The 19940-nt window shown below is 33.7% G+C and overlaps 2 protein-coding genes across 2 annotated transcripts in view; one reads left to right on the top strand and one right to left on the bottom strand.

Annotated features, from left to right (window-relative positions):
* LOC140058123 (alpha-N-acetylneuraminide alpha-2,8-sialyltransferase-like) overlaps positions 1 to 19653 on the top strand; it is a 28279-nt gene extending 8626 nt beyond the window's left edge. Inside the window, exons 4-8 of the mRNA XM_072103678.1 lie at positions 615 to 750; positions 1768 to 1883; positions 16123 to 16212; positions 18379 to 18620; positions 19433 to 19653. Coding sequence (XP_071959779.1) covers positions 615 to 750; positions 1768 to 1883; positions 16123 to 16212; positions 18379 to 18620; positions 19433 to 19653 — 805 coding nt within the window. The remainder of the gene's footprint in view (positions 1 to 614; positions 751 to 1767; positions 1884 to 16122; positions 16213 to 18378; positions 18621 to 19432) is intronic.
* Positions 2812 to 4792, bottom strand: LOC140059514 (protein toll-like). Its single transcript, XM_072105442.1, has one exon. The coding sequence runs from the start codon at positions 4716 to 4718 to the stop codon at positions 2913 to 2915; it is 1806 nt and encodes a 601-aa protein (XP_071961543.1). The 5' UTR covers positions 4719 to 4792; the 3' UTR covers positions 2812 to 2912.
* Positions 19654 to 19940: the final 287 nt, after the last annotated feature.

Genomic DNA, 19940 nt, shown 5'->3' with positions numbered 1-19940 from the left:
GAAACAGATTTTTTTATGGCTTACGAAAACGAATACGTGTGCGTGACGTATCCGTTTTCGTTATCGTATTCGTAAGATTGCGAAACCTCTCTAATGTTGATATAATTTTATGATAAGAAAGAAGAAAGGAAAATTAATTTGAAATTTAAATTTGTTGATAGTGTCTATATGAGTATACAATGTATATTTTGAATTGTTTTTATGTATGTAACTTGGGGGTGGGGGGTGGGGGTTTGTTTCTTGTTATTATTGGTGCTTGTATTCTCTTTATAGGCCTATGTATTGTTTTTATCGTACTTTTTATATCATTACTATGTAAACTTTTAATATTTTTATATTTATACATTTTTAATATTTTAATTATTTTAACTTTTAGCAAATGAATTTCTCCTTTGGAGATCAACAAAATTATTCTGATTCTGATTCTGAATGTTTCGTAATATTTTGAATTATTCTACAAAATAATTATATATGCTCAGTGTTAAACTCAAACTATCGTAGTGATATGACGTCATCATGGCCGTATAGGCATATCACATGTTTTTGTCTTTTTCAAATAACATTGAGCAAATAAAAAGCTTCTTTGAGTGTTTTCAATCTTTCTTCTTTTATAGATCCGACTTTAAAAAAACTGTTCATACTGAATTGATATTAAGCCAAAGAAACGTCAACATATCTCAAACATTTAAGTTCTTCTTAGGGCGGGGAAGCATTAATATAAGTGAGGAATTCTACAAATTGCTACTCAAAGTATGTTTTTAAACTTTGTATTAATATATCATAACTAAGCTACAAATAACAAAGATAATTGGTTATTTTATTTCTAGTTATTTTATTTGGCTCATGGTGTCTAGAAAACTAGATCTAGAAAACTAAGATATCTTATTTTCTTAGATCTCGAAAATCTAGACACCCTTTGGCTCATCATCATTTTTCATTTTATTACTTGTGATTGGTAAATTGATTGCCTATTTCAAAATTCTTGGTATATCACATAATGAATGTTTATGAATACAAACATTCAATACACTTACATTTTAAATAACAAGGCCATATACATCGCTGCGGTCGCGTGCGCAAATCTAAGTTAATGTTTACCGACCGACCGAACAACCGACCGAAATAGTGAGCTGTAGACTAAAAACTCCGTCTAGAACCTAGACTAACACAATCAGTATAACGAAATTCAACTGGAAATAACAAAATTCATTGCGTATTATACCCACACTGCATGATTGGTGACGCAAGTGTTCAATGAAGTAATGAATCACAATCTTCCAATCAAATGACAATAATCTACTTAGGTGTACAGTATTATGAATTACATTATGAATATTGTTGATTTCTACAGAGCAACACATTTTAAAATACTGAATCATGAATGCGTAATGCATGAATACGGTAGTATTCTATTTTATATGCTTCTAGAAAACCGGTCTTTAATATGAGTTTAGTTAGTACAAATTCCGGTAATTTTATTACCTTATTATCTCCCACTCATAAACTCTCCCCGGGTCAGTTTAAGTACATATAAGAACAAATATAACAGAAAGAATAAAAAAAATATACAGTATATCAAAGTTATTAGGGGAGCCTCTGATTCTAATAATTGTTGAGTTAGTTAAACTGATCAATGTTGCTATGGAAATGCAAATGGTTCGACAATGGTTGAGAAAAATCATATTAAAGTCGAGTCACTGCATCTTGGATTGATATTACTCTTAAATAATTAATATAGTAATATAATATTACTTTTTATATTCACAGGATTCTCCAGAAAGTAACGTAGGCGGATACAAAAGATGTGCTATTGTTGGTAACGGAGGGATATTGAATGGAAGTAAATGTGGCAAAGAAATCGATGAAGCTGACTTCGTTATAAGGTTGGTAATCATTAAACCGTACATCAGAAGATTGCTTACTCTAAACTTCTTGCAGTGCAAATACAATAATATCATAAAGCAAGGCAATCTAACAGAAGGACACTGAGCTCTTCTTGACAAGATAGGAACTCGTAACAGTCCTTTGATATTATGTCTAGCTGCGACAACCACCAACAGTACTGTAATTTGTATGCTACATATTCTCCGCGGCGGCACGGTGTTTGTTAAGGGAAGTGGGACTGATCGCAGCCACAGATAAACTCTCTGATCTCCTGAGCCTGTCGTTAGATTGTCTTGCATTAAGGAAGTTCTCGAGACATCATCCACCACACCTACAGAAATAATGGAATATTCCTATTAAGACCTTGTGTTTCGTTAGATGTTGTTATAGATCTACTGTAACCATTGTTTTATTCGTCTGTGGTGTTGTTATAAACATAGTATGTTCATCCATCACATAATTAACAAGTTTTTCTGTATTTTTATGTTTTGTTTTTAAGTCAAAAATAGCATTGATCTATTTTGTACTCAACCATCGTATGGCGGCGCCATTCCCCATAGTCTCTAATCGCATCCCATCATACCTTTCTCAGCGTGACGCAATTTAAGTGGAAGTAATCAAACTTCTGATCACGATATTTGATATAAGTTAATATAAAATAAAGCATGTGTATGTATTGGTGAAGCTTTGTTTCCACAATTTCGACACGATAGAGCATCCACTGTCTCTTATGATGGTAAACTCACTGGTGTTGTGCCTACCCGGGCACGTTGCGTACAAGTGGGAACCGACTTTAATGGAGGAGACTGACCAGAAGTGAATTTGACATTGCGCTAAAAACAATGTTACAGAATGATAGTAAAGATTTAAATAAAGACGGTTTTTTTTAAACATAAATATTCTTGTAATTAAAAATGTATTAAAAAACCGTAACATAAAATAAATCCATTATACAGCTACGTTTAATCACGTGTGACACATTTATAAGCATCAAAATACCTTTGTAAAAGTTTAAAAAGAATATACGTTCACATTTGTTCATTAAGAAGAACATCGGGCTGGTAACCTTTGTTGTCCATTTCTGCGTCACCTCTAAGACGAGCTTCACGAGCAGTAGCATTCTCTTTCGGAAGTGCAAAACACAGCTTTTCCCAGAACAGTGGGTCATTCCATTCTACGTATGTATTAGAGCTTAAGTAAAACTTAATATCTTCATTCACTATGTCCTCGGGAGGGATGTTTTCCAAAAGGACAACAATCAAGTGATCTCGTTGCTGTTGTAAAGCGTACTGATGAGCTGCCTTGAACTGCATAATGCACCACTTGTCAGCAAGGAAGGCTCGAGAAAGTAGAATGACCGTTCGTCTGCTGACGTTTACCGTATCAATGATCGCCGTTGCAATACAATCACCAACCAGAAAATCTCTATCCCGTATACATAGTTTATACGGAGAGGTTATACCTTCAAGTTTTGGTACAAACGAATTCATGACCAGCGGAAAGTCGTCATTACTATACGAAATAAACGCATCATATATGTTATCATCATCCTTGCCAGCAGTCTCATTGTGTAAGATAGAAATACCGAATCTAACGTATAGCACAACACGGATCGTGCGTCTGAATTTAAAGGCGATCACTGAGAATATTAACAGAAGAAGACTGACGCTAGATACTGCGATGATGGAAGTAAATTTATTGACGTTAACTACAGTGACGTCATCATCTTTGCAATGGAAATCATCGTCTGCTAATGATAACAATGGTTTTGAATATGAACCAGTAAAACAGACTATGTTACTTGAGTTTTCGACGACGTTCTTGTTCTCTTTTAGCCAAAACTTTAACCATCGATTTCCACATGTGCATGTGTATGGATTGTTTTGAATACTGAGATACCTCAACTGATTTAATGAGTCGAATATTCCTTCAGGAAGAACCTCTAAATTATTGTTATGAAGATAGATATGAGTAAGGTTAGTGTTGTTTACAAATGCATCTTTGTCAATATGCTGAAGTGAGTTGTTCTCCATATGGATTTCCTCAAGTTCTGCAAGAGGTTCTAATTCGTTTGTCAATTCAGTAAAATTATTTCTATCTAAGTAAAGTGCCCTGAGTGATGCTATACCAATAAATGTATCATTCTGCATATCATATAGTAAGTTATCACTCAAAAACAGTCCATATAGATGTTCCAGCCTCATCATGTGACTTACGAGGTAATACACATTGCTCATGCGCAGTGACCCACTAAAGTCTAAAATATTGATATTACCAACAAGAGCGTTCGGAAGATAGTTATAACTACAATTTGCAATTATATAACTGTCTGGTGACATTCTGTAATACGTTGAACAGTTATATGCATCTGACGTCCAATTCAAAGGACAAAGAACATCTTCTAGGCTTACTTGAGATACTAACTGTCCCGCGGATGAATATGGCGCAGAACACATCAACTGATCATAGTCCAATACGCTTATGTTATCAGTCTGCGTACCATTCCCATTCTTAAGATCCCTTACACGACTACATCCACAATGCAATGGATTACCATCAAAATAAATTCCAATAACATTGCGCGACAAGAAATCCAAATACTCAATTTCATTATGGTAATTATCCGGGATCTGCGTTAATAAATTATGACGTAAGTCAAGTATCTTAAGGTAGCCTACGTCATCAAAACCATCTTCTTCTATTAAGTGGATGTTGTTAAACGATAGATCTGCCACCCGCACACCATAAAGCACAAAATCTTTCCTTTTGATGATGGAGAGTTCGTTGTGACTAACATTAAGGTATAGTAAGTTGTTGAAGGTTCCTCGTCCCATTTTTAAGTTGTAACGCGTTAACTTATTCTGTGAAACATCAAAACGTTCGATGATACCTAGCGGTGTATAGCTTGGTAAATATTGAATTGAATTTTTAGATAAATCAACGTTGGTTAAAGATACTAAATATGACCACTTGTCGATTGGAACAGTTTTAAGATCATTTCCACATAAGTCTAAATCCTTAAGCTTAGACAATCCTTTAAAAGTTAATATAGACACATCTTGAATAAAGCTGAAACGCAAACTTAGCGTTTGTAACGGACATGTAACGTTTTCCTTACAAAAAGCATAATCACCAAGTTGAGTAAAATGGTTATAATCCAAATTTAATGTTTTTAATGAATGAATCGATCTGAAAGCGGCAATGCTATTATTGGAAATGTTACCATCGACGATAATAACCTCTGTTAAATTGAAATCTGCAAAAGTATATTCATCAATTAGTTTAAACCTGCATCCTTTCGATTGGAAAGACTTTAACGTGAAACTATGTTTAGAAACCATCGTATCATTCAGCTCATACATTCCTGACGGTACGTCACATGAAAAAATAATACGTTCGGTGACCGGAAGACTGTCAAACAATTGGAATAAATCTTGATCATCTCTTAATGTACACTCAATACTTTTCTTGATCGCGTGGTCGTACATGTTAATGGTTATTTCGCAAAAGTCGTAGCACGTACACACGGAAAAGTTGCCAATTGTTGGATTCCCAAAACAGGTCTCGTAACCGCATATTGTTTCCGTGGCAACATACGTCTGAAACATCAAGGTCACGTAGAGGCCTAAAAGGATGGTAAACGTCATACCGTATGATCTAGTGATTTAAAACTGAAATAAAAAAAATAGTTTACAATCATTTATTGTCTCTGAATACACCATAAATTAGATGTTATGTTTTATATAATAGCCTAAGACTATTTAAGAGCCATTGTCTGTAAGAATCAAAGAAATATCAAAAATAGTGACTCAAAAAAATGGATTTCTTTCAAATTTTGCACATGGTTATATATGTGTTGAGAGAAATCAAATATGAAGTATTTTTTATTTCACACATATATTTCCATGGCAACGGGCAAATTGGTGTTTTTGACAAATTTTGTCCTTTTTTAAAGTTTTTTAGAATGGATATTGGTAGTACTTTGATGAACGATATTTTTGTTTTGTTGATTTAATTATAAAAAATAATTAGTGTATGCATAATAACAATGCATTGTGTACCTGTTTCATATTTTTTGTTAAATTTTGATTTCATACTTTGGGAGATACTATTTATTTAAAAGGGGGTGTTTTTCAGTTTTTATTAATTGTTAAAAACAACTAAACTTTACTTCACCATAACGCCCAAAGTGGTGTTTTTTTTAAGCTGATTTTTTACAAATAGGTAATTCTAATGTTTAATAAGTGATTTATAAAATAAAATACTGGGGTAATTTAAAAATCTACAAGCAGTGTTACCAGAAGAAACATAGGCATTTTTATAAAAAAAACATGGTAAATTATTTAAAACATTTTATTTTCTTTGATTATCTGATTTTAAACCCATTGGTCAGAACAATTCTTAATGTTTTATATAATTCAAATTGTGTTGTGAAAAAAACCCCAATATTTTTAATTATAGATTCTGTAAAATCGCAGTTGTCATTGTCATTTCATATGTTATATCCTCTGGAAATTAAATAATATAAATTATCAGATCGTTATGAATTTAAATCTTTGTAACTGATTACTCCTCTCTTATTTTGAAGCTCCTCTTAATTTCGTTTACTTCTTCTATTTGCTAACCTAAGCAGATCCCACATGCCCATCTACCACCACTTCCGACTCCCCACACAACCCCCCCTACCCCCCACCCCCACCCCACCATAACCATAAAAGATAAACTACAACACTTGTGTCGATCATCCACTATAGAGTGTCAAATTCATGCAAGCACCACCCACACTGCCACTACCATCGCCCCAACCAACCGATAGACGGATTCAAACTCCTCCATCCCACCACACCCACATTTAAGCCCCCCACCCACCTCAAATTAAAAATTGCAATGCAAAAGATAGGACATCAAGTTTTTAGACCCTCGACTCCGACCTCCTAACTATTTCAAACTCCTGGATCCACCACTTTCCCCTCCACAAAATTGAACCAATCAAAAGGTATGTTAATGCTACATAACAAATATTGAAGCCCTGATGGGAAATGTCATTTCATTTAAGGTCAGCATGTAAAATACCACATTTTATATTAAATATTGGTTTTAAATTTGTTGTTAATTCTATTTTTTTTTACTGTGATTGTTGGATTCAGTAGTAATTATTAATTGAGAATTATCTAATAATTACCGGTATTTAATTTCCCTTAGTTGTGCAGAGCAACAGTTACTATGGTAACTATAATAGATATTCTTTAGATTTTTCATATACTTATCTTATACAAATTTAAATTTGTAGATTATTAGCAAGCATGCCTAATTTGTATTTTCAAATTACCATTTTAATTTAAGGGGTCATATTCGTGAGGACTTTCTTTGGTGATTATTTTTATTCATGAAACCATATTTTATTTACAGCGGCCACCTCCCGTAAGCGGCCACCTTTGTTTTTCCTATCTAATTAGTGCATTTGGTACCTCCTCTAAGCGGCCACTTCTCGTAAGCGGCTGCGGCCACTTTTTTACTAAAAATTAACTTTTTTTGTATGGTAGCAGCCACCCGAAAAATGTGATACTTATTGCATGGAGCTATGAATTAGAGGTCCATGTTTATTGTAGTTTTTTATATTAGCTTTATTTCAAAGCGGTTTTAAAAACATTTCTGTGAAGAGATGAGAAAACTACACAGATTTTGACCGACCATTTTTCATATGATAAAAGCTTTTAAAATTTGTCTGAAAATGATAAATAATACTAAACCACCTGATTATAAACAATAATACAATTAGCTGGAAAATTGAGAGGCTCGTTGCCATAAGAATATCGTGCATAACCATATACGTGATTTTGGTCCTTAATCGGCAGAACCTTCCGTAAGTGGCCATTTTTCCAGGTCCCGAGGGTGGCCGCTCACGGAAGGTTCAACTGCATTTTTGAAAAACAATTATCCTTAGTTACGCCTAGAAACAGGTTATAAGATAACATAAATAATAGTTAGTACATTTTGACATAATTTGACCCAGAAATGACCCTTTCACAAGATCAGAATTTTTCTGTGATTTTTTGGGATTCAGTAGATACGTAAATTTGGGAAAAATTAGTAATGCTATTGTTTGTAGTCATGAAACCCCGTGATAAAAAAATTGTACTTAGTTACGCATAGAAAGAGTTGCTAAAATACACTATAGGTAAAATGTTGATGTCAATTGACCTCAATGTAAAATGTAATTATATTTTTGTCATGAAAACCCATTATTTTATTTTCTTTTAAATTATCCTTAGTTATATATAGAAACAGGTTATAAGATAACACTAAAGGTCAATTTTTTACCTTTATTCAGATTTGTCAAGACTTTTTTCTGAGATTATTAGGATTCAGTATTTAAAGTAAATTTGGGAAAAAGTAGAAATGTAAAACTAAGTAGTATTTATGAAAACCCCTTATTTTTTAAATATTTTCGCATAGAAACAGTTACTATGGTAAAATGTTGACCTCAAAATGAATGAATTTCCAAGGTCAAGTTTGTCATCACTTTATGATTATTAGAATGCAGTAGAAGTAAAATTGAGAAAAAGTACAAATGCAATCAATTCTTTGTATTCATAAAAACGTCATTTTTTAAACGTTTTTTTTTAAATTTCTTTCCTTAGAAATGGTTGCTAAGGTAAAATTATAGTTAAAAAAATAAAATTTGTTGAAAATTTTTATGAACAATCTTGTAAATTTTGATAAAACATTAATATTTGAACTAAAGTGGGGACCTGTCCTGTTCTGCATTCTGACCCCTTTTGACCTCAAATGACCTATTTACAAGTTCAGATTTTTTTGGGACGTCTTTCTGTATCTCTTTACAAAAAATAGATGTCAAAATTTAAAAAAAAAAGCTGGAGGCAATTATTACAAAGTTTAATATTAGTTTCCATTAACTAAATATTTCTAAGCAAAATACTGTTTTTCTGGCAATTAATTGAAATAAACCTGTCAACACATTCTCGTATTTTATCTAAACTATTCGTATGACTCTAGTAGCATTATGACAAGCCAAATATATATTTTATTATTGGATTAGCCATATTTAAATTTTGATTCTTGTGTTTTGTTTGTTGTCATTTTGTTTGTATTTTTTTTGTATTTTCAGTGTTTTCCTGGCAACACAAAATCTATGTACGAAATTTACCCCAGTTTTTTTTCGTGATTATTGTTGAAAAACCTATTGACTATCAAATTACAAAACCTCATTGATATAAAAACACCACTTTGGAAGTTATATGTACGTTTATGAGGTATACTTTTATAAAAATAATATTTTTTAAAAACACCCCTTTTTAAAATAATGGTATCGACCAAACTCCATTTTGTAATTTTGTTTTTTTCTACATTAAATGGAACTCAATACTTAGTTGTTTACACTGATATAAACAAAAACTGTACACTGTAAGTATTTTTGGTTAAAACAAGTATACAAGTTTGTACTTTTTCACTATAGAAAATCTGTGAAAAATGGCAAAAACATAAAAATTTGGATAATTGACCGTTGTCATGGCAATGAAGGCTAAAAATTAAAATGAATGTCGTAGATATGCTTTTTATTGAAGTGTCTATTCATGGTAAACATTTGAGAGAAATCCATTTTTTTACATCTGCCACCAAATCTTTGATTTTTACAGACAATGGCTCTTAATCATTATTATCTATTTAAGCGGAATTATTCGCGTAAATCGAAAAGCGTTGGTTCTTGCGCATGCGTATTAATATTTTTCCGAATTTACCTTTTTTTGGTGCCAAAAATACGAACTCATATAATAATAATAATAATAACTGATACTTGATATAGCGCATTATGCTGAAAGCCTCAATGCGCTTTACATAGATAGAAACATTTAGAAAATTAAACATTCAAAATAGGCCGACTGTATGAGTGTTTGATTTATTTGCGCTAATTAGTTTCGCGAAAACAGGCTTTAAACAGGAATATTAAACATAATATGTCCACGGAGGTACGAATTCCTCCATGATATGTCATAATAGAGTTGAACTTTGACAGCTCTACAAATAGACAATTGTAGAAGGTTTACATTAGTAGGATATACAGTATATATAATAAATATCGTTTATAAATAATAGTTAAAACAATGATCACGAGAGGTATAAACACCTATTAAATTCGCAAACGTTACGTCCAAGTCTATTTTACAAAAATGTTATTCATGAAACGAATTCGAACTTTTCTCTGAGAGCAATTGAATACATGTTTTCATATGTATATTATAGTATACTGTATGCATACTATAATTTCCTAATCCCGCAGTTAAGCAATGGTGTACTAACATAACATTTACATTCCCTAATTTTGAAAAATGTTGTCAATGACTATATTGAAATCTGTATGGAAAAAACGAACCGTTTTTTATCCTATATAATATTTTATTTTAATTGTTTATCGGTTTAGGCGAGGGTCCTTTTAATCTTTTTGTAACGTTTTTTTCTTTAATTGTGTAACAACATTTTGACGTGTATACGATAGTGGCTGTACGGTTTATATCTTTATGTTATATTGTTGTTTTAAACAAAAAATATAGTGCCGCTGGTGTAAAATGAAGATTAAGCAATTTGACCCAGAATCCGATTCATGTATGTTATACACTTTACACGAACTATTTATGACGTCACCATCTTAAGGAATGTACAGGTTTCGTTAAGGTGTTTTCTTTAGTAGGTCATGTTCTGTCCTCCAGCAGAGGTCGCAAATGCCGAAGACAAAAAAAACAAGACCATGTAATTTTGTAGAAACTAAAGTAAATGTACTTACATAGTGTATTGAAAATCTGATGTCCTGGTTTTCTGGAGCTATAGATGTGGCTTTTAAATCGTACTGCTGTCTACTATTGAATCGTAGCGGCCTACGTGTCCAGTCCAAGTGTTAGCGGAAAGCAGGGAGTGCCCGAGGGAGTGTGGCGCAATCAATAAGCCTGATGGTACAACACGCTACTATTTGTGCCTTTATGCAACCGGAACGGGTCAACTTATAGCTGCGAGTTCATTGTGGAAAGAGGTCAGGGGTAGAAATAATTGCATTTTGTGAATTCATTTTGTCAATCAACTGCGCGCATGTATACGCATACGATTATGTTTTTGTTGGATTACTGATAAAACGGTTATGACGATTCACCGAGGAAAACAGAATTATATTAAGCGATAAAGTATAGGCCTATATGCGTAAGGTTCGTGTGAGTTGGCCTTGGCATTGTTAAACTCTTCTAAAAACGTACACTATTTGACAATGCCTTACTCAATGTTTTGCAGTCAAAACTTCAAATATCTTCAATTCGCTGCCTGTTTATTATTACTAGACCTACTCATGGCGAGTTCAGTGACTTGGTCTCCGAACTGTGAACATATTAAAATCTCAGACGACAAGGAATATTTTCACCCCTGTGGAAATCTAACGCAACCAAATCTATTTAGTTGTGTTTGTAAATTTTGTGAACCAGTAGGAACTATATCTTCTTCTTCTGTATGTATTGTTAAAGAGCAAGAAGATTTTGATTACGATTTTAATCTACCTCCATCGACAGAGACGAATATAATGTGCTTTCCTACAACAAACGAAACTCAATTAGATAGTGGTATCGTTTTTAATCCGGCTTTTTTGGAACAATGTGGATCCCCTCGAATTTTGAACACTACTTGTAAAGTAATCGGTATTAAGGATAAATTAGCTTCACATTTATACAGTTTAGATACCTTGCAAATAATTTATGCGAACATTAATGACCGTATCCATCCATCATTGAGAGAATTAACCAATATCTCAAATCTTATTCTGAGCGCCAACAACCTCACCAGCTTACCAGCGTATGGCTTGTGTGCCATGAACAACACGTGTACACTGAAACTTCTTGATATAAGCCTTAACAAGTTGCGGTATATCTCAAAGAAGGCGTTTGATGGGCTGGTTTTTCTCGAGAGTTTATACCTTAATATGAATGATCTACACACTGTATATATGAACATGTGGTTGAAGTCGTTACCATTCTTACGCACTTTTAGCGCAAAATTAAACAAAATAGAAATGGTTTTACAAAATGGCGTATCATCAATAAATCATTCACGGATTGAAATACTTGATCTAAGTAAGAACAACATTACGCATTGGCCATGCGCACTTGGATTTCAAAACTTGACAAGCCTAAAAATATCACATAACGCTATATCTTTGTTTGATGACAAATGTTTTCAGTTTCCATTGCTTAAGAATTTATATATTCAATATAATAAGTTCTCAAAAATTCCAGAAAATGTCTTTAGCCACGTGAAGTTCGATCTGATTAACATATTTATGGAAGGAAATCCATTGTCTTGCGTTTTTCCGCATGAATCTTGTGAAGCGATTCGTTACCTTTTACGAAATAAAAAAGGTTATTTTAATGCTCATATATTCATTAAAGATTACGAGGCAGTGAGATGCACTAGACCCCATAAGCTTGCGAATAAAACATTGGCATCGCTTAATTATAAAGATGAAAATATTCATTGTGACATTCCGAATAATTTATCTTGTTTGTATTACGAAAGAGTTTGTGATTATCTTAAAGTGTACAATTGTAGCTTCCGTAGCTGGCAAAGTGACCTTCCCAAAGACACGAATATTTTGTATATGATAGGATCATTAAAATTAAACAATGTGTCACGCATTTCATCAACATTTGTTGTTAATTATAACATTCTTCGGCTTTATTTGAATCATAATGCTATTGTTGCATATTCGCAACGTGCTTTCGACGGCTTAACAAACCTACGGATACTTTCGCTTAATGATAATAATATTTCTGAAGTAAACTTAGCGTTTGAAAATCTTCCGTTTCTAGAAGTTTTATCATTGAACAACAATAATATTAACAAAGTAAATGCGGCGTCTTTTTCAAATAATGTAAACTTAACTCATTTGTATCTTCATAACAATCTCTTAGAAACACTTCCATCCGGGGTATTTGATGCATTAACTAATCTTGAAATGATTTCATTACATAATAATATATTCAAGTGTGAATGCAACTTGTTATGGCTGAAGAAATGGATAAACAATAACATTAACATTGTTTCGAGACCAGGAGATATTTTATGTGTGAACGCGTATAACGGTATGAGTACCAGTAACGTACCAATACTGCAACTGCTAGACATGTATTTTATTTGCGCTGGATCCGGTGGTAATGACGGAACAATATATGCCATAATTGTTTCATTATTAACACTAATTGTTTTCATTGTCGCAGTGATAGTTGTACGACGTAGAAAATATATCCGGTGGTACGTGTATATTAAATACGGGAATAGGTTATTTGCTAATGAAGATGATGATGACGGAGATGTCAAAAAGTACGATGCGTTTATCTCCTATAGCAGTCTAGATTATCAAGTAGTGTTGTACGACTTAGCACCTGTTCTTGAGGGTCGTGACCCACCGTATCGACTCTGCCTTCATTATCGGGATTTTCCCGTCGGTGCATCGATTGCTGATACCATCATTGAGACGGTGGCTGCTAGTAGACGAACCATTCTACTTCTATCTCCAAACTTTTTACAAAGTGAATGGTGTTTATTGGAGTTTAAAGTAGCATATGAACAGGTGTTGAATGATCGAATGAACAGATTAATTGTTATACTTTTAGAAGACATTTTAGAAGATAAGTTAGATAAGAATTTAAAGAAGTATCTATCTACAAATAATTATATTCACTGGAACGATCCATTATTTTGGGAGAAATTATATAAACTTCTTCCAAATGTTGACCAACGTTTAAATAAACTGATTAAAGCCAAAACTGAAGAATACAATTTTGCAGAAGAGATAGCTATATAAGCTACTGTAAGAAGTATACCGTATACATTTAGAAAAACTAAACTACCGTATGTCTACGTTAAGAGGTTTACTGTACATTTAGAAAAACTAAACCACCGTATGTCTACGTTAAGATGTTTACTGTACATTTAGAAAAACTAAACCACCGTATGTATACGTTAAGATGTTTACTGTACATTTAGAAAAACTAAACCACCGTATGTATACGTTAAGAGGTTTACTGTACATTTAGAAAAACTAAACCACCGTATGTCTACGTTAAGAGGTTTACTGTACATTTAGAAAAACTAAACCACCGTATGTCTACGTTAAGATGTTTACTGTACATTTAGAAAAACTAAACCACCGTATGTCTACGTTAAGAGGTTTACTGTACATTTTTTAGAAAAACTAAACCACCGTATGTCTACGTTAAGAGGTTTACTGTACATTTAGAAAAACTAAACCACCGTATGTCTAGGTTATGTTTACTGTACATTTAGAAAAACTAAACCACCGTATGTCTACGTTAAGATGTTTACTGTACATTTAGAAAAACTAAACCACCGTATGTCTACGTTAAGATGTTTACTGTACATTTAGAAAAACTAAACCACCGTATGTCTAAGTTAAGAGGTTTACTGTACATTTAGAAAAACTAAACCACCGTATGTCTACGTTAAGAGGTTTACTGTACATTTAGAAAAACTAAACTACCGTATGTCTACGTTAAGAGGTTTACTGTACATTTAGAAAAACTAAACCACTGTATGTCTACGTTAAGAAGTTTACTATACATTTAGAAAAACTAAACCACCGTATGTCTACGTTAAGATGTTTACTGTACATTTAGAAAAACTAAACCACCGTATGTCTACGTTCAGATGTTTACTGTACATTTAGAAAAACTAAACCACCGTATGTCTAAGTTAAGAGGTTTACTGTACATTTAGAAAAACTAAACCACCGTATGTCTACGTTAAGAGGTTTACTGTACATTTAGAAAAACTAAACCACCGTATGTCTACGTTAAGAGGTTTACTGTACATTTAGAACTAAACTACCGTATGTCTACGTTAAGAGGTTTACTGTATATTTAGAAAAACTAAATTACCGTATGTTGAAACCTGAACTACTGAAAGCACGTTAAGAAGTTTACTAACATACGTTATATACAATTTAAGAAGTGTGGATAGGCCTACTTTATATGTCGTATTAAAAACGAGAATAATAAAAATGGGATTCACTCTAAATTCATATGAAAGATTGACATGTGACATAAATCTTTGTTCAGTACTGTAAATTACTAAATAGGCCTAGGCCTATCGTTCTTTGTTGATAAGCAACCATATCAAAGGTGTGAGAGAATACTTCAGGAACAAATAGATGGATGATTGGTTTGGACAATTGTAATGGCTCGCTTCTTTATTAGACGTACTCAAGTGCTTTGATACGCAGATGATCAATAAATTCTAATAAGCTAAACAAATAATGGTTTCCATGAAATTGTAAATTGGTTTAGTAACTAGAAATTAATATTGGTGTTCCAGAAGGAAAAGGTGCCGCAAGATCTATGTTGTTTCTTTATTAATGATATTGTACAGTCTATTATAATAAATGGTTTTACATGCAGTATTTTGCTGATGATGTTTATACGACAGGTGATTTTGCTATAATAATTATGAATAATTTTTCTAATGATGAAAAGGCGATGGTTATGTTGCTATAGAAATATACTGCAGGTGCAGGAAATAATGAATTATATACCGGTACGTTCAGTAAAGTTGATAGTATAAGGTATTCCGGAGTCATAATCGATATATTACAGTATATATATGTTAACTCGGAAACAAAATACTCAAAGTATTAGTAAGAATATTAGATATAAAAATTACAATGCTGGGTACTATTATTATTAGTACTATTCACCATTGTATTGATTGTTATGCCATAAATCAGTCTGGAGAAATTCACCATACCTGAATAATTTGTTAAAACCACGTCAAAAGAAAGTGGCTTGACAAAATTGGTATGATTGGTGATACTCATATCCATGGAATAGAAGATATATCTAGATATAAACAATAACGCAACTAAAAATGGGCCAGAATGTAAAACAAGTATTATTTTAACTGATTGTGAAATCATGGATAAAAATGTTGTTGTTAAAGTAGATAGTATAATTTCGCAGTATTCAGTTATAAATTAAAGGTATTTGAAGATGTTATAAATAGTAAACAGTATGCATTCAAATATTACTTTTTCGCGTTTATTTGCTGAATAGTCTAAATCTCTTTCTATCTGTAATTTTTAGTATCTTTAGAGTGATACCTCAATCTGAAAAAATATTACAGTATTACAATATCAAACATTATTACAGTATATATTTTATTATTTCTCTTCAGATGTAATGCTCCACCGATCAATGGATTTCAGGAAGATGCTGGTGTTAAAAGTAATTTAACCACTGTCAATCCTTCTATTATTCAGACCAGGTGTGTATAATCATCTTAACTTATTACGTGTTCATTTTTCTTCAGTTTTGCGCTCCATACATCGGGGCTCAATTCTGAATACTGTATTGACAATTTATGACATGCTATTATTTATGACCTAGGTCTTATACTGTAGTACAGTAGTACAGGGGTGGCGCCAGGATCTTCCCGACGCGGGGGCTACATTCCCCGACGAGGGGGCTATGCGAGCGAAGCGAGCATCACTAGGCTGGGGGCCAGGGGGCCGCCAAGGGTGGGGGTCCAGGTGGCGAAGCCCCCGGAAGCAACGCGTTCTAGCGTCATTTGAGGTCATTTTAATCAGATTTAGGGTAGCCATTTTTTCCATTTTTTATAATGCATAAATAAAATACTGCGTGCAAAAAAACGATGCGCGATGACTGTTTCAATCCATATTTTTCAATTTAAAAAATAAAAGTTCAAAGAAAATTTAGAAAAATAGAGTTGGAGGTCCCGGAAATTGGACTTATTATACTTCAAAACATGAAATAAAATATATAAGTCCCTATCAAGGTTGTGACTGAGCTAAGAAATGTTTGAAAAATAGAGATGTTAGGTCCCGGAAAATGCACTTCCTGTACTTCGAAATATGACCAGCTTTATTGTTGGGGCTGAGCTAAGAAACTGTTTAAAACTAGAGCTGCAGGTCTTCAAAAAATTGCATTTTATACTTCGGAAACATCAGGCATAGAGGCTTAAAAAACGCAAGCGTAGACCTTTTTCAGTCGGGGAAATAAGTTTATTCCTCCCAAGTGTATGCGTGCGTACCATCTGGACTTCCGAGTGGTGAGAAATTCATGACATACAGGACATTGAAAATGTAATAACTTAGCTATAATAAGATGTTGGCTAAGCGAAAATGGCATGTTTTTTTGTTTAGTAATGGATGAAAAATTTATTTTAGGTGCCCCACGGTACAGAATGTTACTTGTAAATTAAAAATATTGGTGAACATACGAACAATTAACATAATTCGTTTTTGCTGTAGTGTAGCGTACGTCGACGCAGTACACGACGTAACAGTCAGTAAACTTCGCCTGGAAAATAACTACAGTACACATTTTGGTCCCTGGATGGAACATGATATCACGCGTCTCGACCCAACGTTGAACGATTCGTACAAAGGGATACCGCCAGACAAGAGCGAACCTAGCTATTGTTTAGTAGTAAGTTAGATCGCTGGCAATAATGAGTGCTTATAAAGTGCATAATATCACTCTGACGTACTCTCTCACGGTCAATGAAACGTCGCGGTTTTATAGGCGCTGAAGCTAGCTACGAAGTGAACGCGAACGCTTTTTAATGTATATTATATTCCCCGACAAAAAGTACCCGTGTTTCCTTCGGTAACCGTCGGTAAACTTCGCCTGGAAAATAACTACATTACACATTTTGGTCCCTGGATGGAACTTGATATCACGCGTCTCGACCCAACGTTGAACGATTCGTACAAAGGGATACCGCCAGACAAGTGCGTACCTAGCTAATGTTTAGTAGTAAGTTAGATCGCTGGCAATAAATGAATGCATAAAAGTGCATAATAGCCCTCTGACGTACTCTCTCACGGTCAATGGAACGTCGTGGTTTTCTAGGCGCTGAAGCTATATGAAGTGAACGCGAACGTTTTTTACTGTATATTATATTCCCCGACAAAAAGTACCCGTGTTCCCCGACGGGGGGGGGGGGGGGGCTAGGCTCCCCGACGAGGGGGCTAGAGCCCCCGTAGCCCCCCCGCTGGCACCACCACTGCAGTAGTAAATTGTATATTTGTACATTTTTAAATTTTTGTCCTTTTGATGTGTACATTAACATGTTACTGTAATATTGTTTTCTTCAGCCTTGTGCTGCGATTACGATATATTAAATAAATGAAACCTTTGCGTCTAATGTTTGGTTAACGAGGACGCAATGACAAGTACGACGTACGCTAAATACAAGTAGTTGATCAATCAAAGGCGACAGACAGATCGGATGATCCGTCGTTCGTGATGGTTAACTGATGTTACATAGGCTACATACGATATGTTGCGCCCAAAACTCTCAATAGTTTCTAGGTGTATACTGTAATTCGCACTTTTTATGCTTACGGCCCTCCAGTCTGGTTGGTAGCCGCACTCTGCTAAGTTTTTCATAAATCTGTCTTTATAGATATGGTTACGCACGCACACATGCTCAACAATCCAAATTTATAGAAAAAATGAAGGAATACAACAACTACATATGGTTTCCAAGCTTTACAACTTCCTGGATTTATAAAATGGTGGTTAGAATAAATAAAGCACTAAATACAAATGTGACGTCAGTAAACCTTGTACATGGGAATCCGAATCATTTTAAAGAGACAAGAGTCTTTTGGTCGAATATGGGAATACGTAACCGGATATCGACAGGTCAGTAAAGCTGCTTTCACATCGCGTGTGGATTCGGTTAGGCGCCCTGACGAAAACATCGCAAACACGTAATTCGGTTATCCGTTGTCAAGCGAGGTCATTCATGATCATTGTTGATTAGTCAAAAGAAAAAAATGGTACAATTTCGGCAAAAAAAATGGCTTCTTGATCCGAATCACGTACGGATTCAAATCGTACGATATTTTAACGCTGAACCTATTTTCCACGATAATTTTCTCAGGGCTCCGGACCGATTTCGGTCGCGATGTGAAAGTTTAAGTATGGACACCTTCTGAAAAGGCTTCTGAGTTTTAAGAGTCGTATTCTACTAACATTTTTATTTTAATTTAATTTTTTTTCACATTTATAAATTTTTTTCCAAAATATTATATATAGTGTTTGATCTTCCTTGTCAAGGAAGAGTGAAATAACTCTCCCCTGATCTTGTCTACTTTTTGATATCGCAATAAACATATTACATAGTGGAAATTATAACACACCTAAATAGATTCTTGTCATTTGATTGAAGGATTGTGGGTCACATGATATTTAATAGACTTACACTATTAAACTCTTAATGACGTCATCGAGAATAGTCTTTTCAGGTTTTTTGTACGAAAAAAAAAAGGCCAACTGTGAACATCCCCGTGAGATATCCAATCGTGACAGGTGAAAGATAAAATGTTATAATCATTAGGCTGCGCCTCGTAAAAATACGACCATCATGGCACTCATAAACACTATTTGTAGACTCATACTTGTCCTACTACTCGCTATTTTATTAACATTATTGTAATATTATTGTCGTTTAGGCTTTTATATAACCACGGCAGCGCTGATGTTTTGTGACGAGGTTCATCTGTACGGATTTTGGCCGTTCTCAACTGACATACACAACCGTCCGACATCCTATCATTACTACGAAGATGTGAAGCTAAAGAGAGTAGTTCATGCCTTTAATAAGGAGTTTGATGAACTCGCAACACTACATAGTAAAGGTATTTTACAACTTCACGTTGATGATTGCTATTAATAGTATAATACAATATAGTTCCACAGAAGAGGAGAATAGCAATGTTCATTCTATGGCCTGTTTCTGCTGATTTTTTTAACAGGTTTTTGAGAAACAGGTTTTTAGTTATTTGATCACATTGCAGTGAAAATTATTCTATGGAAACATAAATTGTAAACAAATATCTGTCTCAAATACAAATAAATAATAAAATTCTTTTTTTGTGACATACAGTATAGTTACATAGTCACCTGAAGCTATTATCAAAAGAACAATTGACAGATTTCCATTACATTCGTCATTGCATA

The sequence above is a fragment of the Antedon mediterranea genome, chromosome 9, assembly GCF_964355755.1.
Source record: "Antedon mediterranea chromosome 9, ecAntMedi1.1, whole genome shotgun sequence".
In the NCBI taxonomy this organism is placed as follows: Eukaryota; Metazoa; Echinodermata; class Crinoidea; order Comatulida; family Antedonidae; genus Antedon; species Antedon mediterranea.
This window is presented reverse-complemented; position numbering and strand designations above follow the sequence as displayed.